At 55.6% G+C, this 12,895-nt stretch overlaps 6 protein-coding genes across 6 annotated transcripts; 4 read left to right on the top strand and 2 right to left on the bottom strand.

The window, feature by feature from the left end:
* Positions 1-593: 593 nt before the first annotated feature.
* On the top strand, positions 594-1,658 carry WHR41_01670 (uncharacterized protein; the record flags this gene model as incomplete). The annotated part of the gene is made up of 1 exon (XM_069370276.1): positions 594-1,658. The coding sequence occupies one exon, from the start codon at positions 594-596 to the stop codon at positions 1,656-1,658; it is 1,065 nt and encodes a 354-aa protein (XP_069232849.1).
* WHR41_01669 (uncharacterized protein) lies at positions 1,394-2,575 on the bottom strand. Its single transcript, XM_069370275.1, has 3 exons — positions 2,445-2,575; positions 2,047-2,388; positions 1,394-1,995 (listed from the first exon to the last, which is right to left on the bottom strand). The coding sequence occupies exons 1-3, from the start codon at positions 2,493-2,495 to the stop codon at positions 1,711-1,713; spliced, it is 678 nt and encodes a 225-aa protein (XP_069232633.1). The 5' UTR covers positions 2,496-2,575; the 3' UTR covers positions 1,394-1,710.
* Positions 2,576-2,676: 101 nt separating this feature from the next.
* WHR41_01668 (uncharacterized protein) lies at positions 2,677-4,427 on the top strand. Its single transcript, XM_069370274.1, has 2 exons — positions 2,677-3,552; positions 3,607-4,427. The coding sequence occupies exons 1-2, from the start codon at positions 2,800-2,802 to the stop codon at positions 4,357-4,359; spliced, it is 1,506 nt and encodes a 501-aa protein (XP_069232634.1). The 5' UTR covers positions 2,677-2,799; the 3' UTR covers positions 4,360-4,427.
* Positions 4,428-4,711: 284 nt separating this feature from the next.
* On the top strand, positions 4,712-8,001 carry WHR41_01667 (uncharacterized protein). Its single transcript, XM_069370273.1, has 4 exons — positions 4,712-5,087; positions 5,144-5,725; positions 5,859-7,786; positions 7,854-8,001. The coding sequence occupies exons 1-4, from the start codon at positions 4,788-4,790 to the stop codon at positions 7,906-7,908; spliced, it is 2,865 nt and encodes a 954-aa protein (XP_069232627.1). The 5' UTR covers positions 4,712-4,787; the 3' UTR covers positions 7,909-8,001.
* Positions 8,002-8,050: 49 nt separating this feature from the next.
* WHR41_01666 (uncharacterized protein) lies at positions 8,051-9,672 on the bottom strand. Its single transcript, XM_069370272.1, has 2 exons — positions 8,502-9,672; positions 8,051-8,442 (listed from the first exon to the last, which is right to left on the bottom strand). Exons 1-2 carry the CDS (start codon positions 9,324-9,326, stop codon positions 8,335-8,337), a joined length of 933 nt encoding a protein of 310 aa, XP_069232628.1. The 5' UTR covers positions 9,327-9,672; the 3' UTR covers positions 8,051-8,334.
* Positions 9,673-9,949: 277 nt separating this feature from the next.
* On the top strand, positions 9,950-12,891 carry WHR41_01665 (uncharacterized protein; the record flags this gene model as incomplete). The annotated part of the gene is made up of 3 exons (XM_069370271.1): positions 9,950-10,474; positions 10,528-11,374; positions 12,540-12,891. Exons 1-3 carry the CDS (start codon positions 10,006-10,008, stop codon positions 12,889-12,891), a joined length of 1,668 nt encoding a protein of 555 aa, XP_069232625.1. The 5' UTR covers positions 9,950-10,005.
* Between the last annotated feature and the right edge of the window lie 4 nt (positions 12,892-12,895).

The following is a 12,895-nucleotide window of genomic DNA, read 5'->3' as shown; positions in this document are numbered from 1 at the left end:
GAGGGAGCAGGAGAGGAGAGACTGGATGGTTCGCGGGATTTGGTCGTGACCATGCGGCAACTGTCACAACTGATCAGAACAAGGCAGATCCAGATGAACGAAATGCAACAGTGTCGTGTTGTTTGGGAGACGCGCAGTCGTTCCTGTTCACGATTCGCGCTCCCAGTAATCCGCGCTCAGGGTTGGCTGCCTGAGTTGCCCGTTGGGCGATGACGGCGTGGACGGCAATCTGCCGCGAGCTGGCTTTGGCTGCCTGAGGCCTGCGGAGCCGCATCCGAGCTCACCGAGCCATGTCCGTCTCAGCTGCCATCACGATGTGGACTCCAGCTCGGGCAAACGTCCGCGTTGGCCTCAGGCAGTGCAGAAAAGCTAGGTAAGCACTGATATCATGCTCGCCGCACACTCGTTGAAACGCCGGACGAGACCCGCACTTCCACCTTGGCCTAAGTGAGGTGCCTGACATGTTGGTAATCGTGTAGGAAACATCAATGCCCTCAGATTTATAAGAGTAGGTGAAGACCCGTTCATTTCCTCCTTGACAGATACAACATTCAGAACATTGGAAGTCAAGCCCTCAAGCACACACCAGCATCATGCCACCCCAGCAGATCAAGCAGTGGTCCACTGAACAGGACGGACTGGACAACCTTCACTATGAAACTGGCGAGCTTCCTGCCCCTCAAGATGGACAGGTCCTCGTAAAGATCCACGCCGTGTCCCTCAACTACCGTGACACTGAGGTGTGCATGGGCTTGTACAACCACCACAAGACCATTGGCAAGCCCCAGGCTCTAGTACCAGGCTCGGACATGTGCGGCACTGTCGTTGCCGGTAACGACGCCCTCAAGACCGGTACTCGTGTCATGAGCATCTTCAACCAAAAGCATCTGACTGGAGTCATCAACGCCGAAGGGATGACTTCTGGCCTTGGCTTGCCCTTGCCCGGTGTCCTCAGCGAATACCGCTATTTCGACGCGAATGCACTTGTTGCCGCACCGGACCACCTCTCTGACGAGGAGGCGGCGTGTCTCCCGATTGCTGCCGTCACCGCCTGGATGTCCATCAACTGGCAGCAGCCCATGAACCAACCTGCGACGAGCTCGGGTGACAAATTCGTCCTTCTCCAGGGAACTGGCGGTGTCTCTATCTCCGGGCTGCAGATCGCCCACGCTGCCGGATTCAAGACGATCGTCACATCTTCTTCTGACGAGAAGCTCGAGAAGGCCACGTCCATGGGCGCGGATTTCACCATCAACTATCGTTCCAACCCCGAGTGGCAGGATGAGGTGATGCGCATCACCAACAATGTTGGCGCCGACATCATTTTCGAGTGCGGTGCTGCAAAGACTCTTCGCAAGAGCTTCGACTCCATTGCTTTTGGTGGCTGTATCAGCTGCATCGGCTATCTCAGTGGCAAGGAAGACGAGGCGGGTGACAGGCTAAACACGAACGTGCTTGCCCTCCGTCGCAATGTTACTCTCAAGGGCATGCTTAACGGCCCGAAGGACAGGTTTGAGGAGATGGTGCAGTTCTACAGCAAGCATGACATCCACCCGGTCATCGATCGCACGTTCAAGTTTGACGAGGCGAAAGACGCTCTCAAGTATTTGTACAGCGGCGGCCATTTCGGGAAGGTCGTCGTTAAAGTTGCCGAGTAGGCCACTGAGTAATTACCAAATTGAATTCATGTCAGTCATGACCATCATTTTTTCATTTTCTCAGTCTGGCCAGGGTGGCGCCCATCTCCTCGCCCTTCCTCAATGCTTCCATGGTCAGCTCGTCGATTTTGGCGCGCTCTTCGCATATCCCGAGGCACTCTTCTGCCTTGCTGGGAGGGATTACAACGACACCGTCGGCATCCGCCACAATCAGATCACCAGGATGGATCGTACATGGCCGGATCTGCTCAGGGGAAGTGAATTCTACAGGGACGTTCAGAGCGGACGCTCTTGTGAACGTGTTGTTTCCCAGACTTGAAGAGGTTTTGGCGAATAACTGGAGGAAATGATTAGCGGAAGAAGCGATTGGGCGCCCACACATACATACAGGAAATTCCATCTCGCGGTGTTCGTTGATATCGCGAAAGCAGCCATCAATCACGACGCCTTTCGCGCCGAGATACTTCGCTCGCGTGCTCATCAGCCCTCCCCAGCATGCAGAATAGAACCCTTTTGGCTGTGAGATGAACACAACACTATCTTTCTCGATGCTGTCTGCAAAGTGCCCGGCTGGCTTCGGAGCACTGGTGTTGGTTGCGTCGACCAGCTGTACTGTGTACGCTGGACCGAATATCTTGGTTTCACCGGCCTGCTGAAGTGGTGAGAACATTTTGAGACCATGCAGATAACCGCCGTATGGGACATTCAGCTTCACGAGAGCGTCGCCGATCTATGCGAGATGTTAGCTCGAACGGTAGCGACTGATAGCAAGTTGAGGCCTCGTACATCGCAGGTGGAGAAGCGCTTAAGAGCATTGAAGACCTTTTCTGACGCCATCTTCGATGTCTGTGATTATCGAGCCAGTCTACTAGTGGCGATTATGCTCGTCTGGACGCCTAAAAGAGCCCGGGAAATGAGGAGTCGATAGTCTGGGTTGCCGTGTTGCGCTGCAACCGAGCGGCTCCCACATGGTTCTCCACACTCAGCGCCACGTCCGCCCACCCGACCTCATCCCCCGGCAGCGTCCAAGGAGTGGTGCACATGTACGACTAATAAGGCCATATCGCATTTCCATGCCTTTAATAATGCCGTCATCCCCGCCAACCTCGATCCTGGTTCCAATACATCAAGCCACAGCGTCATGGTCTTCCCGGCCCGAGGTTGCAGAACATGCGTGCAACGCCGCATAAAGTGTGACAGCCTTCAGCCGATCTGCAGCAAGTGTCAAAAATCTAATAGGGAATGCGTCTGGAACCCGAACGATTTCGCGGGCTTCCACTTCAAATCCGAAAATGCCTTTGCGCAGGGCAAGGCGAGGCGACCGCGCGGTTCTCAAGCCAACAAGCCGATCTCTCTAGGCGTCACGAAGCAATCGCCCCAGGTGGCAATTACCGTACCTGTTGCAGAACATGCGCTCCAATACTGGGCGTCCTCCTACCTTTCGCGGGCTGAGGACCTCATCGAGGCAGCACACGAGTGGCAAGCCCATGTGATCCCCTATTGGACCACGGCAAAGCCTGGATCGTGTCTTCATCTCGCAGTCTCGACACTTTCTCAAGCCACATTTTCCAGAGCTCAAAACATTCCACACGCATTGGCGAAGGCTGATAAATCGTATCTGCAGTGTCTCGCCAGAACACAGCAAGCTGTCTGCGGACAAGCAAACGAAACTATGGATGCGTTGCTTCTGACAACTATCATGATGGGATATTTTGAAAACATTAGATACAGTGTTGACGCCTCCAAGACGGCCGTGCGTCAAGATGATGCGGTAGGGTCGAGATTCACGAACGTGTTCTGTCATTACGAAGGCGCGGTGGGGCTCATGAAGGTGCGGCGTGAGCGTGCTGACAAGAGCAATTTGACACTCGATCGAGTTGTACGAAGGCAAATTGTGAGCTCCAAACAATAAGGCTGAAGTGTTTAATACATTTGCTCACCATTTCAGGTTCGTGCCTCAATCTTACGCGGCCAGACTGTTCCGGATTGGCTTCAACATGGAGAGCAATTCGGAGAGACCGGGCCTGCCCTACAGATCGACTCTTTCATGGTCCGCACAGCAGCCTTTCGATCGCGCACACTTGCGTTCTTCTCGAAGGACACGTCCGCTCTTCCGACAAGTGTTCCTGATCTAGAACATCTAGCTCATACGGGGAAGGAGCTAGAAAACGATCTTGTCGACTGGATGCACTCCGTCCCCGAAGAGTGGGAAGCTGGTCGCAGTGCGACTCTTGATAATACACCGGAAGAATTTGGTGACCTAATGACCTACCATGAAGCCTCCAACTCATACGCATCTCATGGCCATGCCTCCATTTGGTTACGCCAGCGTGCCCTCCGCCTGATAATCAACAGCATCTTCATCAAGTTCGTTGCCATGCGCATGCAGAGTAGCACCGACCACGAACATCTTATTTGGAAGCGAAACCGGATGCGAGCGAACCTGGAGTCCATCTCCGCCGAAATGTGTCGCGATGTCCCGTTCTTCTTCAATGCGGGCAAACAAGACGTTAATGGAGAGTCTGTCATACCACCGAAGCTGGCGGGCCTCTTGGCCTGGCCTCTCGCGGTAGCTGTCAGTACGGAGAATGTCCCAGAGCCACAGCGGCAATGGTTACAGCAGAGATTGAGGACAGTTGCGAAATCGTTGGGAGACTCTGTGCTCGGAGCGGTTGCTGATCGAGGAGAGTTCAAGTTTTGAACGGAGTTCTGTACATACATTATACTTACTCTAATGTGCAACAAGACCGAATGGTCCACTCTCATCCAGTCGTACAACCAAACGGTATTGCCCGACGACAGATCCCACCACCTCTGAGTGCTCACGCTTGCCAGCACATATTTTAGACTCTGTAAATACAAGTGATTCTGCCACTGCATGTTAGTTGCGTGAGTTGCATCATGCAAGAACAAAGACCGTTTTACAGTGTCAGTCGGTGAGTGGTCGGCCCAGATTAACACCTGGGCTGTCGGTAAGATACTAGAAGGGAGATCAGTGAGCTCTTCACCCAGTACTGATCCCTACGCCCGGTATCAAGCGTACACCCCTATCCAACTCTCAATATCCAGCGCTCAGCTTACATCCGGTCTAGAGAGACCATTCTTGTACAATAATGTTCCAGCGATAATATGCCCTCGCCGCTATTACGCTTGCAGCCCGATGCTTCTTCTCGGTCGCGTGTAGCGCTTCCAGCGCTTCTTTTTGTCGCATCCTTGATCGCCAACATCGGAACTCCGAGCAAGCACTCTCTCCTCACCAGTGCCTTCGCATGGTTCTTCACATGTATTCTATTCTCCCTTAAGACCGGCGCAAAGAGCTTGCTCGATGTAACACCTGCGAAGAAGACAGCATGGGCGGCGGGCGCACTGTTTGCGCTGGCGCAGGTGTGCGACAAGGCGGTTGATGGGAGGGCAATATGGTGGGCTAAGGTTCTTTGACACCCTGGAGGCTATAGGATAAGAGCACCGGCTGAGACTTTACGTAGGCTCTGCTTCCGATCATTGTACATTTCGCTTCTGGCTCGGTCTTGTCTGTGAATGAGACCGGCTCAGGAGATCATGCTGGTTCGCTGGACAAGCCGGCGCCGGCGCCTGTCGCTGGTTCCAAGACGTCGCTGCTCACTCTGACGGCGACAGCGCTAGCCGTGTTGTCTGCGTCTGTAGGCTCGAATACTCGAATCGCTCTCGGGCTGTCGTATGCGCTCGTGACTGCTGCTGGCATTTTGCTCGTCGAGCGTGCTAGAGGACTTGCGCAGCAGTCGCGCAGCAATGGCAGCAGCGTGATCTATTCCGCCAACGGCTTTCTAGCACAGCCCGAGGATGCTGAGCGTAGTGGAGGGAGTAGCACAGCGGATATAATACGCGACGCGTGCGCGGCCGCGGCCGGTGCTACGATGGCTGCGTCTGCCATGCTTGAGAGCTGGCGTTTTGGCGGGCTTGCGTATCACGGGTGGGCAGGTCAGTCCATGAGCGGTAATTGGGCGTCGCGCCACGGCTACCTGGCGTTCGCGGTGGCGGTTGGCGCTGTGTTGATGCATGTTGTTGTGTACTCTTCGTTGTTGTTAATGGTAAGTGAAGGTCTGTCCTCATTATACCTCTTACGGAGAAAGAGCCATGCGTCGAAGCTCGAGCGCCTGGCGCCTTCCTTGCAAAAACCGCACCTGCTGGGATCCGCCATCTTGCTAACATCGCGGATCATAGATTACGAGGCAGGGCGCGTTCATGACCAGCCTCATCCCTTTGGCTGCTGCCGCTTGCTCACAGCTGATTGTCGGTTTCTCTATGGGCAGGCTATGGTTTGCTATTCTGTCTGCAGCATCTGCCTTCGTGTTCTTAGACGAGACGGACACGTTCGGATCAAGGAAGATGATGCGAGCCTCGAAACTCCTCACTTTGATCACCGTACTTTCCTTCTTTGCCCTGGCTATTATGCATCTTCGCCAGTCTGTCATTATCCCGGTCGCGCCTGGTCTGAGGGCTGGACCTGTCGACGGCGTGTCCATGGGCCCGGCACCACAACCGCTGCAACCCGTACAATACACGGACACCAAGTCGCATCCTGTGGATCAGCTCATTCGTTCCTCTGAAGAGTCTTGGATGCAAACACTTGGCTCCCAGTCTAAGAGCCTGGAAGCCGCAGTCGCGGAATATAGACGCCGATATCAGATTCCTCCGCCGCCACATTTCGACAAATGGTATGCTTTTGCGAAAGAGCGAAACGTGCAACTGATTGACGAATACGACTCGATCTACCATTCGCTGCTCCCTTTCTGGGCGCTCTCACCAGCGACAATAAGAGGACGTGTGAAAGAGGCTCTTGGCTTTGGACCCAACAACTTGATCGGCCTCCTCATCCGTGACGGCAAAGCTGTGCACATCGAGAATGGGCAGGAATGGCAACAGGAGGCTACTGTCGGCATGATGGAAAAATTCGTCCAGTACCTGCCAGATATGGATCTGGCCTTCAACATCCACGACGAGCCTAGAGTCGTCGTACCGCACGATGCGCTGTCCAAATTCATTCAAACCGCCAAAACCGAAAGTATGCCTGCAGCTTTTGGCAACACTGCGCTCAACAACGCCTTCTCGCCGCGTCCGAAAGACTTGAACAACGGCCAACGCATCGCCGAGGTCAAGACCACACGGTTCAACGTCTTTGCTCACCAGCCCGTTTGGATTCCTTCACGGATGTCTTGCTCTCCTGACAGTCCAGCGCGGGCTGTGCTTGATGATTCTGAATCTTTCGACAATCTCACCGCTTACGCCCTTGGCGATCTCGGCTTCGTCTACAATCAAACCGCCTTCTCAGACGTGTGCAACTCGCCATCTTTCTCCAAAACGCACGGCTTCTTCGACCGTCCAAATGCTTTCAACGTCGTCCACGAACTCATCCCCATCTTCAGCCAGAGCAAAATGAGCAGCTTTCAGGACATCCTCTACCCAAGCCCGTGGTACTGGTACGGCAAAGTCTCCTACGAGGAACACCGCGACATGGAATGGCAAGAAAAGGAAAGCAAACTCTGGTGGCGCGGCAGCACGACCGGCGGATTCAGCCGCGACGGCGGCTGGCGCAGACAGCATCGGCAGCACTTCGTGCGCAAGATGAACGCGCCGGACCAGGCCAAAGTCCTCGCGAACGCCAACAAAGACTCCTCGACCGCGCCGCCGGAGTGGCAGACGCGCGAAGTGCCCCGCCAGGACTACAAGGAGATCATGGACGTGCACTTCTCGCACATTGGACAATGCGACCCGGGCGACTGCGACGCACAGCGTGAGTTCTTCGACATCGTCGACCCGGCCAACCAGCAGGATGCCTGGCGGTACAAGTACCTGCTCGACATCGACGGCAACGCCTTCTCCGGCCGCTTCTACGCCTTTCTGGAGTCGCACAGCTTGACGTTCAAGATGGCCGTCTTCCGTGAGTGGCACGAGGAGTGGATCAAGCCGTGGGTGCACTACATCCCGCTCTCACTACGTGGCGAGGAAGGCTTGGAAGCCGTGCGGTACTTTGCAGGTGAGGATGAGGGCAAAGCCCAAGGTGTGAGAATGGCCGAGGCCGGCAGAGACTGGGCGAAGAAAGCGCTGAGGAACGAGGACTTTGAGGTCTGGTTCTTCCGTCTATTGCTAGAGTGAGTTGCCGCCTGTCTTGTTCTTGCATTAATCGATGTGTCTGAATGCTGACTGTTATATCTGTAGGTACGGAAGGGTGATCGACGACAACCGAGCCAACATAGGCTTTTCCGGCTCTTAGCCGCGTGTCATGCTTCACTACAGTAATGTACATTCTGTCAATGCGATCAATAATATATTTGTTCATACCCACAAAAGTGTGACGTTCAATTTCTCCCGGGTTCCGAAGTTTGAAGATGCAATTTTCGATGCGTATTGCGTGATTGAGGGGAGCAAAGTTTTGGATTTTTGTAGGAGCTGCGGACGTGTTCTTCTTGCTCCACGCCCTCACAACGCCACGACGAGAATGGTGTTGAATTCTTTAATAGGAGAAGCAAAGATAATAGACGAAGTACAAAGTTTTAGATGCCGTTTGCGCCGATTGCCCGCGTGCTTCGGCCGTTGAAGCACCGAGAGGCACTTCCTGCAATAACGCCGCCGCTACAAACGCCGTTCAGGAAATGGATATGCTCATGTCATTAGGTTTCATTGCCATCGTCCCTCGCAATCACACCTTCACGCCAAACTCGGAGTACCAGCCACATTGACTAACGTGGCTCTTCTTGCCTGTCGATGGATCGAAAATGTGGCAGCCGTGTTTTGCCGCGTTGGGTGGCTGGATGGTTGTTAGTCTCGACAAGACAGTGGTTCAAGAGCACAGAACATGTTACATACTGTATACAGGTGCAAGCTTACAGCGACTTCAGAGTCGCTGGGATTCATGATGCGGTGGAGGCCTAGCTTGTCGCTCATGTAGGTCACTTGGTCCAGGCCGTATGCAGTATCCCTCTGTATTTGCAGTGCAGCAGGCTCTAGCGGTCCCGGGCCAGCGGAGCAAGTGTGCTCTGCGCTGGGACAGTCGGGATCGGATGGTTGCGAGCCTCGAGCGCACGCAACGGGATTATCTGCGCGTTGACAAGGCCAGCCGTACAGCGTCTCCCTCAAAGTGCCCTTCAATACTTTCATGACGCAGTGGGCATTGGCGTGATCGTGAATCGGACTGCCTTTGCCTGGATTCCAGACCAGAATCAGCAAGTTAGACTTGCCGTTGCAGTTGTCTACAAGGTTGCGAGTGTAGGCCCGGCTGGAGTCGGCAAGGGCGTAGTTGGCCCAGTCGGTTTCTCGTGATGAATATGCACGCATGGCATTCTGAATGTCTTCCACGTTGACGCCGGCGCTATCGATGCCGTTGCTAGGCCCCAGGATCTTATTAATCGAAGCAACGAGGCCGTCAAAGCTGCCAGCAGGCTCCGGCGACGGACGTGTGGAGTCGCGGGGCTTGGTGGCTTGCATCATGGATTGGATTGGGATTTGAGAGTGTAGTGAATGTTGGCAAGTTGCAAGGTGGGAGGAATGGCGGAGGAGGGAGAAATAATATGGGGTAGGGCAACAGGTGGACACAGTGAGATGATGTCGCCGACCTATAAAACGGTCCGAGAGGGTGGATCGCGGCAGCGGAGCCAGATGGCATTTGCCACGGAGAGCAAGCCTGGGCAACATGATTTGTGGGTTTGGAGGAGCGCTGCAAACAACGTTTGGAGCAGGCAGAGCAAAAGGTTGTGAGACAAAAAACACCTCACGAGAAATACCTCACCTTCCTGATGATATGCCCTGCCTTTGAGCTCTCGGTGCATGGTGGCATGCTGCCATCCTACTCGTGATACGCATCTTTACCGCCTCCAGCCGGCCCTTTCCGCTCACAAACCAGCAGCGCCATTAAGACAGCAGATAACCGAGAAGTCACCAGGCTGCGGAGGAGGGCGCACGTTGGGCAAGCAGAGCATTGGGGTGCGGCAGTTTGCTCGTTCGGGTAGAGGCTAGGCCCTGATCGGAAAAGTGTTACGTGGCCAGTGAAGCAGCAGTATGCGTCGCGATGGTTGGCACCGTGGGTGTCAGGTAAAGCCGCGAAAAACGGGCAACGGTATGGCAATGGTATAGACGTCCAGAGGGCGATCTGAGGTGTATCAGGCACTTTCTGCCTGGAAATAGCAACGACCACCTCGCCTGGCGAGCACGCAATCGCGCCAAGGCGAGCCTTCTGCGGGTACGGCCGCTCTTCCGTCGCTTGCTGTTGACGCCTGAGGTTTGGCAAACCACGTGAGTACACCGACCCAAGCGCTCTCCGGATCTCGTTATCCAAACAAGGTGCGCGGATAACATGCGAGCGACCCGCTGAAGCATGGCTCAAGGCGCGCGGCGGCCAGCCAGGCACGCTCGCCAGGCAAGCAGATTTGCCACACTCGTCGGTCGTGGCGAGAAGCCAGACCAGCAGCATGGTCCAGTGCGCAAAGCCCCAGACGAGGCGACGGTCAGCTACATCAAGCGTACGTTTTGCAAGCAGCTCAACGCGACCGGATCCAGTGCAGACGCCGCGGACGATGTTGATTCAAAACCTCTTGAGGAACTCCTTCCGCCTCTCACCAGCTCCAATGAAATCGACGTGCAGCTTTATGCCCTAATAGCCGTGGTTTTGAACTTGTTCGTCCAGAGCTGGTACAACAAGATTACGCCAGACCAGGATTTCGTCGCCAATGTCGTGCAGATCATTGCTCATTGCACCCGCGGTCTGGAACAGCGTCTCAGAAATGTCGACATGGAACACCTCGTGTTCGAAGAGCTGCCAGGACTGCTTGCCGAGCATATCGATGGTCAGTCTAGAGCCTCAAATAACCCCTTCAGACTTGACTAATGCACAGCGTAGCCGTTCGGATCGCATCTCGAGGTGTGCAGCATTCCAATCCTGGGAGGACCAACCGCATCTTATATCACAATCTGCGACCGCATCCTGCATTGTCTCCAGTTCCGAACTCCCCGGAGCAACTCGCAGACCAACAGGAGAACGAAAGCGCCTGGTGTCAAATGGTGGTGAACCGTGCTTTGTCACTCCTTTTGCCCCAAGAGGAACACCAGAATCCCTGTCTCCAAGTCCTGGTCTCTGAGATCTTGTCTGAAATGATATTCCACAATGGAGTATGCGGCAAGGCGTGTGAGGGCTGGCTCATCTGGGAAGGTATCACAAAAGTGATATACACCATCCGCCCCGATCTTGTCCCGTCGCCCCCAGACGCAGATCAGCCGCAAGGTCATCGTCTTGCGCAGTTTGGATTGCTATCTGAGAAAGGCGAAACGACGGACCCGTCCAGCCAACAGCCTGAGTACAGCCGACTCGAAAGACTAAGCACTACGTTTTGGACCCTGATGCAATCCGCGTGGCTCGTATGGCTTGTACTGCGCTCGTGGGTTGTAGCTCTCATGCATGCTTCGTCTTCACCTGCACGATCGGGCCGTCAACGAGAAGCTAAGATGGAGGGCCTCCCTTCACATGACATTGTCGGCGACGAGGCCGGCTGGAGCAGTCCGGATCTGCATCATCTATCGTCAGATTCGCGCAAGGTGCCGATTCTGGGCATGATGGTCTGGACTTGCCTCTCAACGATCACACGTCTTCAGGAGCGCATGCCATGGCTGACAGGCATGCTGTCATTGATGCAGTGGCTGCTGCTAGTTGGCCCCGGACAGCTGTGTTGCACAGACAGCAGATTGGACAGGTAAGCAAGCACGTTTCTTTCAACCGCTCAACACACCCCAGTCAGCACTCCTTCGTTTCGCTCGTGCAACAAGCCCGAACAGGCCCACAACGCCCACCACTCAGGTATACATAAGGAGCATCAGTCGCGACCATTCGCTGTCCCTGCAAAGCTACCTGGCATGCATGGACGGGCGACCGCATGCGCTACAAGTCATATGACTTCGATTCCGCCAATGCCCTGATGTGACGGCCCGCCCCTTGCTCAGCCGTGTCTTATCGACGTGCATGATGGCGTTTAGTGGCTCTCATCAGCCGGCTGATTGCGACTACGATCGAACCCCGCAGCCGACAGCTGCTAGCTTCATGCGCAACGCATGGCCTTGAAGGGCTGTGCCACGCTGCGGCGTTTCCTGCTGAAACCTCGTAACCAACACAGCGGGTACTCGACTAGCCAAGGATCATGGACAAATCACAGCCGACGCAGCTCAGCTGTTGGGCAGCACTACGCTTTCGCCGATACCACCACCACACCAACGGCACGCACTGCCCATGAAGACGTCGCATAGAGACTTGCATGGCATGGCGATGCACGTACCTCAAGGTTCGGGCCAGGCGGACCACCGGTGCCAATCGCCCTTCCCGTGGCGGCAAAGCGGCCCTTCGTGCGGCCCAAACCCAAACGCCGATTTCTGCAAGGATCCAGGGTGAAGGGAGGCGCGAGCCTGACGAGTCGATATCCGACGTCAGGGCCTCGTCGTGGACCAACAAACAATTCCGGCAGGCAGCGTGCTGCATCTCCGCCGTCCTATCGATTTCCACTATCGGAATGCCAGAAGGAAGCACGCCAGTTCGTCTTGAGGAACCGCAACCCCTGCTCGCCGCTCGCGAGTCGCCAAACCGCACATTCTGCCCCCGACCATCCCTCCACCACTCCCCTTCCCTTCCCCTCCCGGTCGCAATCCCCTAGCCTCCATCCTTCACACCCGCACCCGCAGCCTCGCCTCGCATATGCGAGCGCTCACGTTACATGCCCATGCCATTCCATGCCTGCTCGGCCGGCCGGCATGCCGCCTCACCTCGCCCACACATCCCGTCCCACGGGCGCTGCCCCGACCGCAACCCCAAGAACAAAGCCCAAAAAGAAAAAATTGAAGACAAACGCTAACGCCTCCGCCCCCATCCAGACTCCTCTCCACGACCCTCCACGCCCACGCCCTCTCCCCGTCCCACCTGGCGCCCGCCCTGCACGCCGCGCGCGCCGCCCTCTTCCCGTCCAACGCGCTCGGCGCGCCGCGCAGCCCGCCCGACGCCACTGAAGCGGCTGCCATCCGCCGCGAGTGCGCGCGCGCGATCGTCGGGGTCGTGCCGCCCGTCGTGCGCAAGGTTTATTTCGCGACGAGCGATGTGGAGGCGATGTGCGCCGAGGTGGAGGGGGAGCTGGAGTTGTTGTTTGCGGATGCTTGGGTTAACAAAGGGCTTGTGGTGGATGTCGTTGAGGTTGTGTTTGGGAGGCTGTTTCCTGAGAATTTAGAGTAGGATA

Source organism: Cladosporium halotolerans, assembly GCF_011745625.1.
Source record: "Cladosporium halotolerans strain TM138-S3 chromosome Unknown Sca4, whole genome shotgun sequence".
NCBI classification, from domain to species: domain Eukaryota; kingdom Fungi; phylum Ascomycota; class Dothideomycetes; order Cladosporiales; family Cladosporiaceae; genus Cladosporium; species Cladosporium halotolerans.
The sequence above is the reverse complement of the archived record's forward strand: the minus strand, read 5'-3'. Positions and strand labels throughout refer to the sequence as shown.